Genomic DNA, 18,195 nt, shown 5'->3' with positions numbered 1-18,195 from the left:
AATCTGAAAGGGATAAACTATCAGGTATTGACGCTTTCGGGTCACACTAAACTTTCAATGATGAGTGGCCCGCTTAAAGAGCAGTAATAAAACACAGATAACTGGCACTTTCAGCAGTATAATTCCTCTTTTCTCCCAAACTTCTTGGAAGTTTATTTGTTGTAATTTATCTTCCTCAAAAGATTAAATACACAGATAAGAATGTTTATCGAGAGAGAAAGGAAATTAAACTCAACAAATCCACTCCTTTTTGATATACCAAGTCCAGTAACAAATACTCTCACCACAATTCCAGTTTGCAGAAACATATCTATTTGTCTCTTGAACCCATTTATATTCTCAGTTGAAGTGACCCCACCCAATGACATATTCTTCTGGCTGCCCTTTACAATCCTAATCTTCAATTTACCGCACTGCATATCTGAACCCTTCACCTTGACAATCAATTTTCCTTCATAACCTTAAAAACTTAAACTCAGTTGCCTAGGTTCTCCTCTTTCCAAAGAAAATAATTCCAACTTCATAAACTTTTAATGACCTAGAATTCTGACACTTGCTCACATTTATCTTGTCTTAAAGAACCAATGACCTAAGTCTATTGTCAGTGGCAGGGAAATTATTGGAGATGATTCTTCAAGACAGTATTTACTCCCACTTGGAAATGAGTAGATGCATTAGCAAGAGGCAACATGGTTTTGTGAAGGGGAAGTCATGTCTCACTAACTTGATTGAGCTTTTCGAGGAAGTGACAAAGATGATTGATGAGAGTAGGGAAGTGGATGTTGTCTACATGGACTTCAGTAAGGCCTTTGACAAGGTTGCTCATGGCAGACTGGTACTGAAGGTAAAGTCGCACGAGGTCAGAGGTGAGCTGGTAAGATGGATACAGAACTGGCTCGGTCATAGAATGCAGAGGGTAGCAGTGGAAGGGTACGTTTCTGAATGAAGGGCTGTGACCAAGTGGTGTCCTTCAGGGATCAGTGTTGAGACCTTTGTTGTTTGTAATATATATAACTGATTTGGAGAAAAATGTAACTGGTTTGATTAGTCTGCAAATGACACAAAGGTTAGTGGAATTCTGGATAGCGATGAGGACTGTCAGAGGACACAGTAGAATATAGATCAGTCGGAGATTTGCATGGAGAGATGGCAGATGGAGTTTAATCTGAACAAATGTGAGGTAATGCATTTTGGAAGACCTAATACAGATGGGACATATACAGTAAATGGCAGAGCCCTTAAGAATATTGAGGGATCTGGGTGAACAGGTGTACAGATTACTGAAAGTGGCAATGCAGGTGGAGAAGGTGGTCAAGAAGGCATACGGCATGCTTGCCTTCATCAGCCAGGGCATTGAGTTTAAAAATTGGCAAGTTATGTTGCAGCTTTATAGAACCTTAGTTCCGTCGCACTTGGAATATAGTGTTCAATTCTCATCGCCAGAAGGATATGGAGGCTTTGAAGAGAGTACAGAAAAGATTTACCAGGTTGTTGCCTGGCATGGAGGGCATTAGCTATGAGGAGAGGTTGGAGAAACTTGGTTTCTTCTTACTGGAACAGCGAAGGTTGAAGGGCGACCTGATAGAAGTCTACAAGATTATGAGAGGCATGGACAGAGTGGATAGTCAGAAACTTTTTCCCAGGATGATAGAGTCAATTACAAAGGGGCATAGGTTTAAAGTGCAAGGGGCAAGGTTTAAAGGAGATGTGCGAGGCAAGTTTTTTTTACATAAAGGGTGGTGGGTGCCTGGAACTTGTTGCTGGAGGAGATGGTGAAAGCAGATATGATAGTGAGTTTTAAGGGGCGTCTGGACAAAAACATGAATAGTATGGGAATGGAGGAATATGGTCCCTAGAATGGTAAGGGGTTTTAGTTCAGTCGGGCAGCATGGTCAGTGCAGGCTTGGAGGCCTGAAGGGCCTGTTCCTGTCCTTAATTTTCTTTGTTCTTTATGGCTGCCTGAAATTCCTGTGTTTTTTGACATTGTGCCATAACATCTGATGAGAAAATCTGTCTGTTTCTCTAGAGAGAAACATGCTGGTTTTCAAGTGAGATCCTGACAACTTTGCCACTTTTTGGTAATATTCTACCCAGTGTCAAAGCTAGAGTTGAACAGGCGAGGAGTTATGATACTTGATCTGCAAAGAGGGACCCTTTTAAAAGGTAGTTCAATAGCTTCTTCTTTTGCCCCCACGGCAAGCTCTACCCTTCCACTTACCCCCTATGCCAAGCAACAGCACTTCCATGTCCACTGACCCACTATACACCAACTGGAAGCAATGAACACTATAGTGTATAGCGGTACGTATAATGAAAAAGTAACTCATACGTAGCTTTCTCCTTGAGTGGAAAAAAAGTAGCTTCACCACAAGCTAATAAAAGTGTCAATCAAGCTGACTCTCTAAAGTATCAATACCAAAAAACAAAGCCTTGAACCATTAACACAAATAAATAAACATTATGAAATTGACAGCAGAGATCAGAGAGCCTTAACTGTCAATCAAACAGTGCTTTCTCAGGGGCACGTGATTTTGTTCTCTAATAGTTGCCCAGGCTCTCAGTCAAATATACATAATGAGGCTTGAGGGCACAATTAGGGCCAGTGTGCGGGGGTTAATGTAAAAGCATCTCCCAGGGTCTGCATGGGTTTCCTCTGGGTGCTCCAGTTCCTTCCCACAGTCTGAATGGCATGCTGGTTAGGTGCATTGGCCATGCTAAATTCTCCCTCAGTGTACCTGAACAGAGCGTGACAACTGGGGGATTTTCAAATTCCTTCATTGCATTGTTAATGTAAGCCTGCTTATGACACTAATAAACTTAAACTTTAGACTAAAGTAAAAGCAGTGAAAGAAAATATATATTATTTGCTAGCTTTGGAAATGGCAGCTAAAGCTTTGACCTTAAAAAGCACAGTAGGAAAGTAGTTGCTAGAAAATAAGTGACAAATACGAATCTTCAAGGATACTTACTGACTTCCTTTTAGTGTTGACATCAAGTTTTATGGAGGCATATTTATTCAGGATCATCAGTCGCCTAAGGAGAAAATCAAATTAAAGCTATATTATTTCATCCACATGATTTATTTACAGAATTTATATTAAATCTGTGCATGGGATGTGGGCATTGCTGGCTGGGTTAGCATTTATTACCCATCCCTAATTTCTCTTGAGGAGGTAGTTGAGAGTTAACCTCATTGCTCAGGATCTGGAGAAACATATAAGCCAGACCTACAGGTAAGAACAGCAGATTTCCTTCCCTAAAAGACATTAGTGAACCAGATGGGTTTTTACAACAGTTTAATGGTCATCATTAGACTTTTAATTCCAGATTTTTTGTTGAATTCAAATTTCACCATCTGCAATGGTGAGACTTGAAGCTTGGATCCCCAAGCATTACACTGGGTCATTAATCCAATGACAATCCCACTGTGCCACTATCCGTCCTCAATTACTCACAATAAGACCTCAGCTGTGAATCCTGGGATTTTTTTGAAGGGTTAAGATGTAGGGTGAGATTTCTCAGCTACTCTCACTCCAAAACAGGAAAATCCTGTCCAAGGCCAATAGACCTTTGCATGAGGTGAGCCCCCATCTGATACACTTCCCAAGGCAGGCAGGATGGGAAAATTCCATCCATAATGTCATTTAACAGCCTCATTTCTATAACACTCAACACATTTCCTATACTTCTCATACTCCCCCATTTGAATTTCTTCCCTCCACACCTGATAGTGCTGAATCTTGCGGTTGTACAATTCCAAAAGTACTAAAGTTTATTTATTAGTCACTAGCAGGCTTACGTTAACACTGCATTGAAGTTACTGTGAAAATCCCCCTAGTCACCACACCCCGGCACTTGTTTGTGTATACTGGGGGAGAATTTAGCATGGTCAATGCACCTAACCAGCAGATCTTTCAGAATGTGGGAAAAAACTGGAGCACAGGGGGAAAGCCACGGAGGCACAGGAAGAATGTGCAAATTCCGCACAGATAGATAGTGATCCAAGTCAGGAATCAAACCCGGGTCCCTAGCACTGTGAGGCAGCAGTGCTAACCACTCTGCCACTGTACTGCCCCGGTATTGGGTTGTCCTCCAGTATCTTTGCTTAAGTCCTCACTCTTCACTGTTGGATAAATGACTCTTGAGGTGCATCGGAGTGAAAGCTACTGACTATGCTGGACATGCACTATCCATCATGACTCGCTGATCAGAAAATGAACTAGAGTTGTGTTAGTCACTGTCACACCAAAGAGCCCTTCTGGCATTGCTGAGGTCAGCATAACAAGGATCAGACTCGGTACTTTTCCCCTCTGCGTGATGCAGCATGAAACTAAACATTGCACTGGCCTCTTCAATCATGTGAATTCTCTGATACTCTGATTAGTCTTTCCCCAGTATAGCAGGAATTTGTCAGGTTTGCTTTCAACATGTAATTCCTAGAGGATAAACTGAATGACACATTTAGTCGATAACTCCCAGTAGAAATCAGAAATCATTTGGTGGTTTTTATCAATGCTTAGAGGCCAGGATACCCTTTAATGTTCTCAAAACCAGAATACAAACTTTACTCGGGACTGTCTATCTCTGTCCATAACCAAATTCCTGCACAAGCTCCCCCACTATTGATACTCCCGCTCCCAACTTTTATTCATATTAACTGTTTCTGAATTAAAACTAAATTTCCTTACAAATTACTCACAAATTTCATTCAATATTTATTATTCTTAACCTCACCCCATCCCACAAGTTTTATTTTATTTCTTTTGATACTACAGATAGGTGGGATGAGCAATCTCAGTGTGTGCAGCAGGAACAATTCTCTTCAGAGCTGTAAAAAATCCTGAGATCTTAAAGGATCACATTTGGATGTCAAGCCTCCTATCAACTGATTATAAATAATTTTAAAATTCCTGTGAATTGATAATGGCAAACCTGGAGGCACAATCAAAGATGTCAAATACAGAAATGGTGGGAACACTGTTACAAGATAGTGTTTTCTTTATTCATTCGTGGGACGAGCGCCACTGGTTGATCAGCATTTATTGCCCATCCCTAGTTGCCCTTGAACTGAGAGGCTTGCTTGGCTATTTCAGGAAGCAGTTGAGAGTCAACCATATTGCTGTGGCTCTGGAGTCACATGTCGGCCAGACCAGGTAAGGACAGCAGATTTCCTTCCCTAGTGAACCAGGTAGGTTTTGACGATAATCGACAGAGGTTCATGGCCATCAATAGGTTCTTAATTCCAGATTTTTTTTTTATTGAATTCAAGTTCCACCATTTGCCATGAAGGGATTCAAACCCAGGTCCCCAGAACATTAGCTGAATTCTTGAATTAATAGTCTAGCGATAATACCACCAGGCCATCACTTCCCCTTAATATTTCAAATGTAGATCCTTTATCAAAATTGCTGAAACTGCTAAATTGCTAAAACTCAACTGCTCTCCCCTAAGATGGTACCTCACTAAGTGAGTGATTCAAAATAATATTGACATTCTGTCTGGAACCAGAGAGCAGTATAGCACATTGCCTGAAAGAAGCTGCAATTTGGGATGGAACTGGTTCGACCGGTACTTCACACAAATTACATCCTCAGATTTCTTTTCCATCCACCTCCCTCCCATAATAAAGGAGGAAGTCTGGAAAAATGCCCTGGTAAATCCAATAATCCTATCCAATTTCCCCATCTAAAGCATCAGTGAAAATATTGGCAGCTAAGATCTGATAGAAGCCCCACTGAATTAATTGGAAAGGTCCCAGAAATCACAAAGGTAAAGCCAATATCTTTGTCTGGGTCTTCCTTTCAGAGGATAGGATTTTGCCACTCCAAAATTCCCCAGTGTCTGAATTGGGCACCACAGAAGCAGATGTGCCTTACAAAAAGAGGTAGCACACCCTTTCCCATGTAAATGGCCCCAACTCAGCGATCTGAGAACAATATATGGCCTCTGCTTTGGATGGGTGGGAATTTTGCTCCACTGATGGAATGAGCCCAACAAAATATTGTCCCCATAAAGAATAATTTATACTTCATACTTTTGGCAGAAAATCATTGAATTCTTACAGCGTAGAAGGAGGACGTTCAGCCCATTAGGCTGTACCGATAACAATCCCACCCAGGCCCCATCCCTGTAAATCCACACATTTACCCCACTAATCCCTCTGATTAAAATGCAATTTAGCATGGCCAATCAACCTAACCTGCACATCTTTGGAGCGTGGGAGGAAACTGGAGCAACCAGAGGAAAGCCATGCAGACACGGGGAGAACTTACAGCTCCACAAAGACAGTCAACCGAGGCTGGAATTGACCCAGGTCCCTGGAGCTGAGGCAGCAGTGCTAACCACTGTGCTATCATCTGCCCTTGAACCATTAGAAAACAACAGAAAATTGAGCACATGCTGCAAACTGCGTAGAGCACACCCCCAAATATTCTACATGAACTTCCAACTGGTGAAGTTTCCAGCCAAAACATAATGTTAGTGCAAGGTTTTATCAAATAATGAGAAGGATGATCTCCAATTCACCACACTACTGATGGTTGTATCACTTCTTTGAAAGACATGTCGAAGTGCTCCTGCACATGGCACATATTAACAAAATCCCAAGGAAAAGAACAGACAATTCCCCAACAGAGTCATGCACAAGTACTTGTGATCATCTTGACTCAATCAGGCTTGGAAAGGGTGGGGTCAAGCCTAATCTTGAGTAAATTTGAAACACGAGATCACTGTAAAGTGGATGATTTTGAAATAACTAACATGAGGCTCTTGCTGGCTGCAACCGCACCACAGAAAATGCCTCACATGACAAAGCCACAGCACATTGTAGGAAATGTTTAGTTAAAGTTCAAAAGTTTGCCATCTGTACACATAAAGAACTACTGAGAGATACCAGATAAATAAAAGCTGCAAATGATCCTGTGGAAACTAGAGGTACTGTCAGTGACATGCACAACTGTTTATGTCTGTACAATGTAGGAATTACAATCCAGGGAATGTTTGAACAGGATGATTCATATTGTAAGGATTGGAGTGGCTTCTAGTCTTTACTGCCTGGATATTAATTATGATCAGAAATGAGCGCAGAAACAAGAATTAAGCTGGGAGCATCACATGTCAAACATGAATTTGTCTGGTACTCATTCCATTAAATAAATGGAAGAAAGATTGGTTTGGCTCAGTTAATGATGCAAGCAGTTAATGATGACCGCCATTTCAACTCGCTGAATCTCAGCTGGAGACAAGTAAATGCCTCAACAATGCAGGTAAACCAAGTCCAGCGACGTTATGATCGGATGCAAGAGATTTTCACAGAATTGTACAATCTATAGTTCAGACGGAGGCCATTTGGCCCATCAAGCCTGCACTGACAACAATCCCAACCAGGTCCTATCCCTGTAACGCCACATATTTACCCTGCTAATCTCCCTGACTCTAAGGGGCAATTCACCATGGCCAATCAACCTAACCTGCACACTTTTGGCTGGGGGAGGAAACCAAAACATCCGAAGGGAACCCACGCCAACACTGGGAAAACGTGCAAACTTCACACAGACAGTGACCTGAGGCCGGAATTGAACCTGGATCCCTGGCGCTGTGAGGCAGCAGTGCTAACCACTGTACCACCGTAAGTTTTGATGTCCCCATTTTAAAGGGCAGAGGTTCTGCACGATTTGTTAAAGGCACTCAAAAAATACTTCTGATTTGTTTTAGTTGCTGCCCCATACAGGGGCAATGAGTTTACCACTAGAAGCCTGCTAAAAAAAAATGCAAACAAGCCTGAGCCCAGGAAGTTTGTATCAGTCTGAAGCTTGTGATTTTGTCATGCAGTTTGCTGGCACAGACCCATGGGGCTGATCGTTGGCACAGCTCTGCCAGGCAAATACCAATACAATTTTGGTGACACAACAATTTCAAGAGTTATTTGAGTTTGGAGGAGGGCCGGCGAGATTTCAGGTTCACCAATGAATGTTATGGAAGTTCTTCTGCATGAACTTGGACAACAGACACAAGCACGGTTTGGCAATGCAGTATCAATGACCTTCAGCAGAGCAACACAGCAGCAAGAAATGATCAGGTTAGGTGAACCACTTCAAGCCCAATAACTCAGAGCTAGAAGGAATTTACCTGACCAGGACAAGCAAGGGAAGAAGGGTTCCACTCATCTTTCTACAGCATACTTGGAATGTCTCATAATTAGTGAACTGCCCCTACCATTATGTTGAAGTGCTTCTCTCAGTAAGCAGGGGGCAACACCAGGCTCTCAGCTTTCCTTAAGTGCTCCTTTATTCACAGCCTTATTTTAAAATCATCTCACTAAAGGTGCCATTTGGAATCTAGCTACTTGATGCACGTATCTCAACACACCCATTACAGGAATTGGACAACGGCTGAGAGTTACTGGCATGTCATGATGAAAGGTCATTCTCACTTTTCTCATTCTTTTGATGTAGAAGACAAGCCAAAATACCAGAAAGAGAACAAACTTCCATTCTCCCTTCTCCTATGAGGAGGAAGCTCGGCTGATATTGAGGAAGGAGATCATACACAATGATAGAATTTGGGAAGTGCTAGAGCAGCTGCAAATTACATTTTGCATTGTAGATAAGCTGTCAGCAACTGATTTCATGAAACCCATCCCACCACAGCTGAAAATCACTTGTGAACACAGTTCCTCAACCACCCAGTCTAGCCTAACTTCCTCATTTCCTCCTCCAGAGTCATGTGAAACGGAAGAAAAACCCAGGCCCCACTTCATCTGGCCCTGCCAATACCTCACAGTATGCTTACTCCATACCTCCTAATTACCTGTTCATTAGATACTAACACCAGTTGATCTACTGAACTAACCTGAGCACCTAGGAGGGTTGGATCCTAAAGATGAAGAAATTGAGGGGGATTCTCTGACATTCCAGCACAGTGTTTCTCAGCGGCACACCATTCACACAGCAGTGTCAACGAGATTCCCCATTGATTCTACCCCCATATCACAGGGAAACATACAGTGCAGGTGCATTATCAGCAGGACCAGAAGATCCCACCGGCACAAACTGCCAGAGAATTCCAGCCATTGATGTCAAGAGATCTGGGAGATAGCACCTTGTAGAGCAGGGTCCAGGGTGCTGCTCCCTCAGTTTTTAAAGAAGAATGCATGAAGTGTATGTGTCAGTTCCAGGGAACAGGTCAAAGTCTGCCGTAGATGAAGTCATCGTCTACCACACTCCCATGTTAATATGACAGGCGACTTTACAAAACTGCATCTGCCCTGATACATGTGGGAGCTCGAGAGTTATCTGCAGTAGAGTCTCATAACCCTGCACCAAGAGCAATCTGCACATCTGCTATAGGTGCTCAGTTACTGACATTCACTTATTCACCCTAACCTAAACAAGTTATTAGAAAAACAGAAAGTACTGGGAAAACTCAGCAGCTCTAGCAGCATGCATGGTGAGGGAAACAGTTAATGGCTTGAGTTAACGTTCTCATTACTGTTGCCCTGAGATAAACTGACATTACTGGTTGTGAATGATCTGGATATTATTTACATGTAATCAAGCCAAGCTAGCTCACAATTTGCGTAAAACAAATCTGACCATTACTGTCCGCAGTTTACTGCATTCCTGGCAACATACTAAAACACAACAAAACTACAAAAGGTCGCGAATGTAGCCCAATCCATCATGCAAACCAGTCTCTCATCCATTGACTCTGTCTACATTTTCAGCTGCCTCGGCAAAGCAGTCAGCATAGTTAAGGACCCTCCGCACCCCAAACATTCTGTCTTCCATCTTCTTTCTTTAGAAAAAAGATACAAAAGTCTGAGGTCATGTACCAACCAACTCAAGAACAGATTCTTCCCTGCTGCCATTAGACTTTTGAATGGACCTACCTTGCATTAAGTTTATCTTTCTCTAAACCCTAGCTATGACTGTAACACTACATTCTGCATGTTCTCATTTTTCTTCTCTATGAACAGTATACTTTGTGTAGCGCAAGAGAAAACAATACTTTTCACTGTATGCTAATACATATGACAATAATAAATCAAATAAAATAAAACAAGGGTTGAGGGGAGAGGAGAAACTGGGGACAAAATTTAAAAGGCTCTATAGAAAGAAATTACCTGCACAAAGATTTCACAGAGTCACTGTCAAGAAAATCATGATCCTTCTTGACAGCTGCAATGTCGATAGGAAACTGGGAATCTACAAAGCAAGAAAACAAACACATTGATGTATCTAATCCTCATGTATTCCATCCATCACCAAAAATTATTCAGGTTTTTTTCTCACACCAACTTTCACCTCCCCAGATTCTAGTAAAGGATCACAGATCTGAAACATCAACCCAACCTCTTTCTTTCCTTCACAGTTTTTAACTGATCTGATGAATATTTCCAGCATTTTTTGATTTTATTTCGTCCTTTCTTCAAGTGCTGAATCTCACAAGGGTACAGACACTTCCTGGTCGCTCATTCACATGGCCATCTTCCATATTTAAAGCCAGGCAATTTCCTAAATTTGCACTCCCATGAGGGAATGTGATACATTGGGAGGCTATACAAAAATCTAGACACACACACCATGCACAATGGTGATTGATTGAGGATGAGAGTGTGATACAGGCTGATAGGATGGAAGAGGTAGATGTTCTGAGGGAAGATGTATTAACAATTTTGAAAAATCTGAGGGTTGATGTCCCCTAGGCCAGGTGGGATATATCCTAGGATTCTTTGGGAGGCAAGAGATGAGATTGCAGTGCCTTTGGCTTTGATCTTTGGGTCCTCACTGTCCACGGTGATAGTGCCAGAGGACTGGAGAGTGGTGAATGTTGTTCCTCTGTTCAAGAAAGGAAATAGAAATGACTCTGGTAATTATAGGCCTGTTAGTCTTACTTCGGTGGTCGGTAAGTTAATGGAAAAGATCCTGTGGGATAGGATTTATGACCATTTGGAAAGACAGTAAAAAGTCTGACAACACCAGGTTTTAGTCCAACCTATTTATTTGATAATATTCTCACTAGCTTTCGAGGGGACAGCCTCTTCGTCAGGTGAATGGAGAGTTCTGGCCTCAGACAGAGCATATAAAGCACAGACAGTTTAGAGATTACTGATTAAAATGCGAATCCTTACACCTAACCTGCTGTTCAAGACCTGAAGTGGCTGATAATGTGAGTGGTAGGAGCACTGATCACAGTTTAAAGAGATGTGTATTGTCTCCAGACAGTACAGTAAGTGAGGTTTTGCAAACCCAGGCAAGTCACGGGGGTTACAGATAGTGCGACATGAACCCAAGATCCCTGTTGAGACCGTCCTACAGGGATCTTGGGTTCATGTCGCACTATCTGTAACCCCTGTGACTTGCCTGGGTTTGCAAAACCTCACTTACTGTACTGTCTGGAGACAATACACATCTCTTTAAACTGTGATCAGTGCTCCTACCACTCACATTATCAGCCACTTCAGGTCTTGAACAGCAGGTTAGGTGTAAGGATTCGCATTTTAATCAGTAATCTCTAAACTGTCTGTGCTTTATATGCTCTGTCTGAGGCCAGAACTCTCCATTCACCTGACGAAGAGGCTGTCCCCTCGAAAGCTAGTGAGAATATTATCAAATAAATAGGTTGGACTAAAACCTGGTGTTGTCAGACTTTTTACTGTGTTTACGCCAGTCCAACGCCGGCATACCCACATCATGACTACATTTGGAAAGATGCAGCTTAATCCGGGATAGTCAGCACGGATTCGTGAAGGGTAAATCCTGCCTCACAAATTTGATTGAATTCTTTGAGGAGGTAACTAAGTGTGTAGATGAAGGTAGAGCAGTTGATGTCATATATATGGATTATAGTAAAGCATTCATAAGTTTCCCCATGGTAGGCTCATGAAGTAAGGCGGTGTGGGATAGAGGGAAATTTGGCTGATTGGATGAGTAACTGGCTGTCTCATAGAAGACAGAGGGTGGTGGTGGATGGAAAATTTTCAGACTGGAGGCCAGTTACCAGCGGTGTACCACAGGGGTCAGTGCTGGGTCCTCTGCTATTAGTGATTTTTATCAATGACTTGGAAGCGGGGGCTGAAGGGTGGGTTAATAAATTTGCTGATGACACCGAGATTGGAGGAGTAGTGGATGAGATGGAGGGCTCTTGCAGGCTGCAAAGAGACATTGATAGGATGTAGAGCTAGGCAGAAAAATGGCAGATGGAGTTTAACCCTGATAAGTGCGAGGCAAATCATTTTGGTAGGACAAATTTGAATGCAGATTACAGGGTCAATGGCAGGGTTCTGAGGAATGTGGACGAACAGAGAGATCTTGGGGCTCGTATCCACAGATCTCTGAAGGTTGCCACTCAAGTGGATAGAGCCGTGAAGAAGGCCTATAGGGGATTTGAGTTTAAGAGTAGTGGGGTTATGCTGCAACTATACTGGACCTTGGTGAGACCACATTTGGAATATTGTGTGCAGTTCTGGTCACCTCACTATAAGAAGGATGTGGAAGCATTGCAGAGAGTGCAGAGGAGATTTACCAGGATGCTGCCTGGTTTGGAGGCTAGGTCTTATGAGGAAAGTTTGAGGGAGCTGGGGCTTTTCTCTTTAGAGTGGAGGAGGATGAGAGGCGACTTAATAGAGGTTTATAAGATGATGAGGGGGATAGATTGGGTGGACGTTCAAAGACTATTTCCTTGGGTGGATGTAGCTGTTACTAGGGGGCATAACTATAAGGTTCACAGTGGGAGATATAGGAGGGATATCCGAGGTAGATTCTTTACTCAGAGAGTGGTTGGGGTGTGGAATGGATTGCCTGCTGTGATAATGGGGTTGGACGTTTTAGGAACTTTCAAGCAGTTATTAGAAAGGCACATGGAGCACACCAGGATGATAGGGAGTGGGATAGATGGATCTTGGTTTTGGACAAAGCTCCGCACAACATCGAGGGCCGAAGGACCTGTACTGTGCTGTGCTGTACTGTTGTCTGTTCTACGATCTTTCTATTGTATCAATAAATGATCAGAAAATCACCCACACCTTCACCTAAAGATCCAAGAGTTGTTGCAGGTAAGTGAGATAAAAAGTGATAAAATCTTAGAATCCCTACAGTGCAGAAGGAGGCCATTGGGCCCATTCATCCTACACTGACAACAATCTCATCTAGGCCCTATCGTGTAACCCCTCGTATTTACCCTGCTAATCCCTCTGACACTAAGGGGCAATTTAGCATGGCCAATGCACCTAACCCGCACATCTTTGGAGTGCGGGAGGAAACCCACACAGACATGGGGAGAATGTGCAAACTCAGCACAGACAGATACTAAGGCCGGAACTGAACCTGTGTCCCTGGCACTGTGAGGCTGCAGTGCTAACCACTGTGCTACCACGCCTCACCAATATTGAAAAACACACAACAGTTTTCCTTTTTCATGCTGCAAGTCTGAAACAAAAGCAGAGAAGGCTGAAAATACTCAGCAAATGAAGGCAGCATTTGGGGAGGGAGATTGAAATATTGGCCCAGATTTTCCAGTCCCGCCTACCACAGGAATCATTGTGGGCAGGATAGAAAATCTGAGTGATCAGTAAAAGTTCTATTGACTTTGGATAAGAATTAAATCCCACTTATTAGTTCAGTTTCTCTCCACAGATGCTGTCTGACCTGCTGAGTATTTCCAGCAGTTTCTATTTTTATGACAGAGCTGTTCTGCTGTCAGTCAGTTGGCAGCACAGCACTGCAGCACTGTGAGATCCGCCAGCCATAGAACTTTAGATTCATAATCTAAAAAGAGATAAAAGTGGTCAGTAAAAGAGAAAATTGTAAAGGCGAAATATTGTGGATGTTGAAATCTGGCTGGAAAATCTCAACAGGTCTGACAGCATCTGTGGAAAGAGAATTGAGCCAACATTTTGAGTCCGGATGACCCTTCATCAGAGATAATTGTGACTGAATTGGTGCCACTGAAACCACCTGAACCACCCTCCTTAAGCGCTAAGACAGATTAAAGACTTTGTATGTTGCCAGTGTAGACTCAGCTCAGGTTGACTAAGGGAAAAGTAGCAGAATTCTAAGGCCACAACATCAGAGCAGAACTATACAAACGAAAGATAATGTTGTATGACAAGGAATGATAGGAAATGAGGAAAACCAAAAGTCAACTACTGGGAGAGGGCCTAGGTGGGATTGTTGTTGGTGCAGACTCGATGGGCCAAAATGGCCTCCTTCTGCCCTGTAGGGTTTCTTTGATATAAAAATTTAACTACATAACTTTCAGTGACTCCAAACTAGTTCAAAGATGAATTGTGTTCACAAATATCAACTAGAACGTTAAGCACGTTTGGGATTTTTTTGGTATGTGATCAATTTCCCCAAAAGAAGCAGTGATAAATGCTTTCAGTGAGACACGAGCTGCTAGCCTGAAGGTCCAATGAATTAATGGAGTGAAGATTTGGCTGAAGTTCATTGCCCAATGTGCTCCACTTCCAGTAATTGTTCCCTGCCGACCCTCCCAGGTTCATTTAAAGTTACAGTCAAATTTTTATTGCCACTTAAAAGTTTGGCTTCAACTAAATATATAAAGGATTCATTTCAAGTGGTTCGGCACTGAACTTTAAAACAGGAAGCACCATTGCTGTAGGTGATAAATATTCAAAGTGAAAGTAGTTCACAAAAGTTAAAATTTTGTGAATTCAGTCAGTTTTATTAACAGTTTATAAATTCTAAAAATGAGAACACGGAACAGAAAGCATATGCCTGTTCAGGTGGCCCATGCGCCCAAGTGATACTGGGACTGGGATCTCAATACATTGGGTCACACCTGATTGGAAGTGCATGTAATTCTGGGGGTGGAGGGTTCGAAAGCCACTTAGGACAACAGTCACCATGAAGAATAAAGAGTGTAGGAACTGCAGAATGGGCCCCAGGTTCTCCAATGCCACTTTGGAGTCTTAAGTCCGGGAAGTAGACAGAGGACAGAGTTCTGGCTCTTCCTCTGGGTGCACAAAGACTTCCCAGGAACAGACGGCTAAGGAGCTCAATAAAAGATCCAGGATCCATCCAGGTTACAGCAAATAAGGTTTGTAGATTGACACTGGGGAGGTAACAGTAGATAGGCAAAAGGCTAACACAGATGTAAAGATGGATTCGGAAGAGAAAGTTCCTGCCCAATACGCATCCTCAACTTGTAGGAAGTGACTACCAAAGTGGACTTTAGGAAACTTTACATTGTGGTCTACTTGGGTTTACAACATGTGTTTTGCAAAAATCCATGTGAAGATTACAGGGACTCTCTCAATCAGCTACCATAATTTCAGCAGAAATTCAGCAGAAACCCTGTTTGCACATCTTACTAGGAGTCCAAAGTTTGAGTGGTCAATCGGGAGAGTCCCGAGACTCCCAAGGAAATTCACAGTATCCAAGACAAATTCCACTCAGAGTCTGGTATGAGACTAGAGAAACACGGGAATTTCAGCATAGGAAGAGGATATCCAAGAGCTGTTCTTATCAAAGTAATCCACGATCGTTAACAGTGTAGAAAAAGTTCAACCAGAAGCAAACAGAAGAGAGATTACAGAGGGATATAGGTAGTTGGGTGAATGAGTAAAAATTGGCAGAGAGTGTATAATATGGGAAAATGTGAAGTTGTTCATTTTGGCAGAAAGAATAAAAATGCAGAGTATTCCTTAAACAGAAAATGGAATTCCGAGGTGAGAGGGATTTAGATGTACTAGTTCATGCATCACAAAAAGACAGTATGCAGGTTCAATAAGTCGTCATGACTAGAGGAATGTTATCCTTTGTTATGAGAGGAATTGAATATAAAAACAAGGAATTAATGCTTCAGGCATACACGACATTGATGAGACCAAATCTTAAATATTTTGTGCAGTCTTGATCTCGTTATTTAAGAAAGAATTTAAATCCATTGGCGGCGATTCAGAGAAGGTTTACTATATTGATGCCCAGAATGAGCTTTATGAAGATAGGTTTAGACAGATTGAGTTTGTTTCCACTGGAGTTTAGAAGAGTGAGGGCTGACTTGACTGAAAGATATAGGATCCTTAATGGACTTGGCAAGCTGGATGTGGAAAGGATGTTTCCTCTCGATGGTGGGCCCAGAACTAGGGGGCACGGTTTTAAAATTCAGGCTCATCTTTTTAGGACAGTGACGAGGAGAAATTCTTTCCCTCAGAGGATTGTGAAATTTTGGAAGATGGTGGAGACAAGGTATTTGAATAATTTAAAGGTGGAGATAGATAATTCTTGTTAGGCAAGGGAATCAATGGTTAACGGGGGTAACTTGGGATGTGGAATTTGAAACAGATTTATCAACCATGACCTTATTGTGTGGAGAAGCAGGCTGAAGTGGCCTCCTTCTGCTCCTATTTTGTATGTATGTATGTTCGTATATAATATTATCCCAAATTAAACTGTGGAATAGAATAAGAGGACACAAGTTCAAACTAGTAAAATGTAATTTTAGACTTGCCAGAAAATTCTTGTTCCTAAAAAATGTCGATCATGTGTGGAATAACATTTCAGATGGAGGGAAAAATCTTGGAATCATTGAGAAAACCAACAGTGGAATTCCATTAGAGCATCTTTAGGTGGATATATTAAGAGAGGTTAAATTGCCTTCCATGTCCAAGGCAGCATGGTGGCACAGTGGTCAGCACTGCTGCCTCACGGAGTCAGGGACTCAGGTTCAATTCTGGCCTTTGTGGAGTTTGCATCTTCTCCCCATGTATGCAGGTTTCCTCCCACACTTCAAACATGTGCAGGTTAGGTGGATTAGCCATGTAAATTTCCCCTTAATGTTCAACAATGCGTAGGTTAGGGGGATTAGTGGCGTAAATATATGGGGCTTTTGGGATAGGGCCTGGTGGGATACTCTGTTGAAAAGCCAGTGTAGATTCAATGGCCCGAATGACCTCTTTCTGAACTAATGAGATTCTATGATCAAGAATTAGCCGGAGGTCTTCTGAACAAAATTCAAATAAATATTTATGTTCATATTGAGAAAAAATCTTTTGGGGGATAAATGAAAGAAAGGCAGCCGGGGGCAAGATCCTGTTTGCAACTAATTTAAGGGTAAAAATCAAGAATGCACCCCAACCTGGATCTACACAAGGCAAACTAAAAACAAATGTCTCAGAATCTCACAGCCAGAGTTTCCTGATTGGCCTCTCCTCCCACATTCTTTTCAAAAACCAAATTAAACAAATAAGTAAATCATGCGTAAAGGCCACACCCACCTTCATAGAGCTGCGCATACTGAGGAAATCCTGCTGCCCGCAGCCATTCACACACCTCCTTGGCCTCCAGTTCTATAAAAAAAATGACAAGATTAGGTCTTGTTTAGCCACTGAATTGCAAGCTGTACTTAACAATGTCAAACAGAACAATAGCTTTTGGTCTATAGCACAGAAGCAGGTAATTCAATACAACTGTTCTTTGCTGACATTTGTGCTCTTCATGAGCCACTTTCACCCAACTTCGCCTAACCCGTTAGCATATTTGTTTATTTTTCCCTCATACGTTATCTATAATCCCCTTAAATCTATGGTATTTGTTCCATAGGTCTAAATTTTTTAAATGGTGGAGGCTCAACCCCCACCATCCAGAGAGTTATTGGGGAGCTGTATCCCGACTCCAACTGGCTACCATTTCACCCTCAAGTGAATGTTGACAGGTGGAACCTTCATCCATTCTCGGAAGGAATTCCTGCCTTGGAGAGCTGTCAACCATGTTAGGGAGGGGAGGGGTGGGTGGGGGCTCGGGAATGTTCTGTGGGGGGGGTTTCAAAACAAGTGTGCGAGTCGATAATCAGGGAATAGGCCAGGGTAGGGGAATGAACTTCCAGAGATGTCCAGTCCATGAGAGAAGACTACCCTAGTCAGAAGGGGGTTTCCATCGGAGGACCCTCTCACAACCCCTGCAGCATACTCTCCATCCCAATTCCCAGAGAGAACCCCACCCACACAATATCATGCTCTTCTCCCTCTGCATCAAAACTGACTGATGGGTTTGTATACAATTCAGGCTCTTGTGGTTGTATATTCCAAACTCTCGGTACTCGTTGGGTGCAGAAGTCTCTCTGGAATTCCCTTTTTGATTTATTTGTGACTATCTTATGTTTATGGCCAGGGATTTTTGAATCCCCTCCAAGTGGAAACATCCTCTCTTAAGTTTATCCTGTCAAATCCTGCTC

General features: G+C 42.4%; 1 protein-coding gene across 3 annotated transcripts in view; it reads right to left on the bottom strand.

Moving 5' to 3' along the window:
• Positions 1–18,195, bottom strand: part of stard8 (StAR related lipid transfer domain containing 8) — a 198,531-nt gene that overhangs the window by 50,378 nt on the left and 129,958 nt on the right. For all 3 annotated transcript variants that reach the window (XM_080187504.1, XM_080187500.1, XM_080187501.1), the window contains 3 exons: positions 17,240–17,311; positions 10,124–10,205; positions 2,970–3,033 (listed from right to left, as the gene is read on the bottom strand). In XM_080187504.1, coding sequence (XP_080043630.1) covers positions 2,970–3,033; positions 10,124–10,205; positions 17,240–17,311 — 218 coding nt within the window. The remainder of the gene's footprint in view (positions 1–2,969; positions 3,034–10,123; positions 10,206–17,239; positions 17,312–18,195) is intronic.

This window comes from Carcharhinus amblyrhynchos, chromosome 4 (assembly GCF_965287045.1).
Source record: "Carcharhinus amblyrhynchos chromosome 4, sCarAmb.v2.hapA, whole genome shotgun sequence".
Classification (NCBI taxonomy): Eukaryota; Metazoa; Chordata; class Chondrichthyes; order Carcharhiniformes; family Carcharhinidae; genus Carcharhinus; species Carcharhinus amblyrhynchos.
This window is presented reverse-complemented; position numbering and strand designations above follow the sequence as displayed.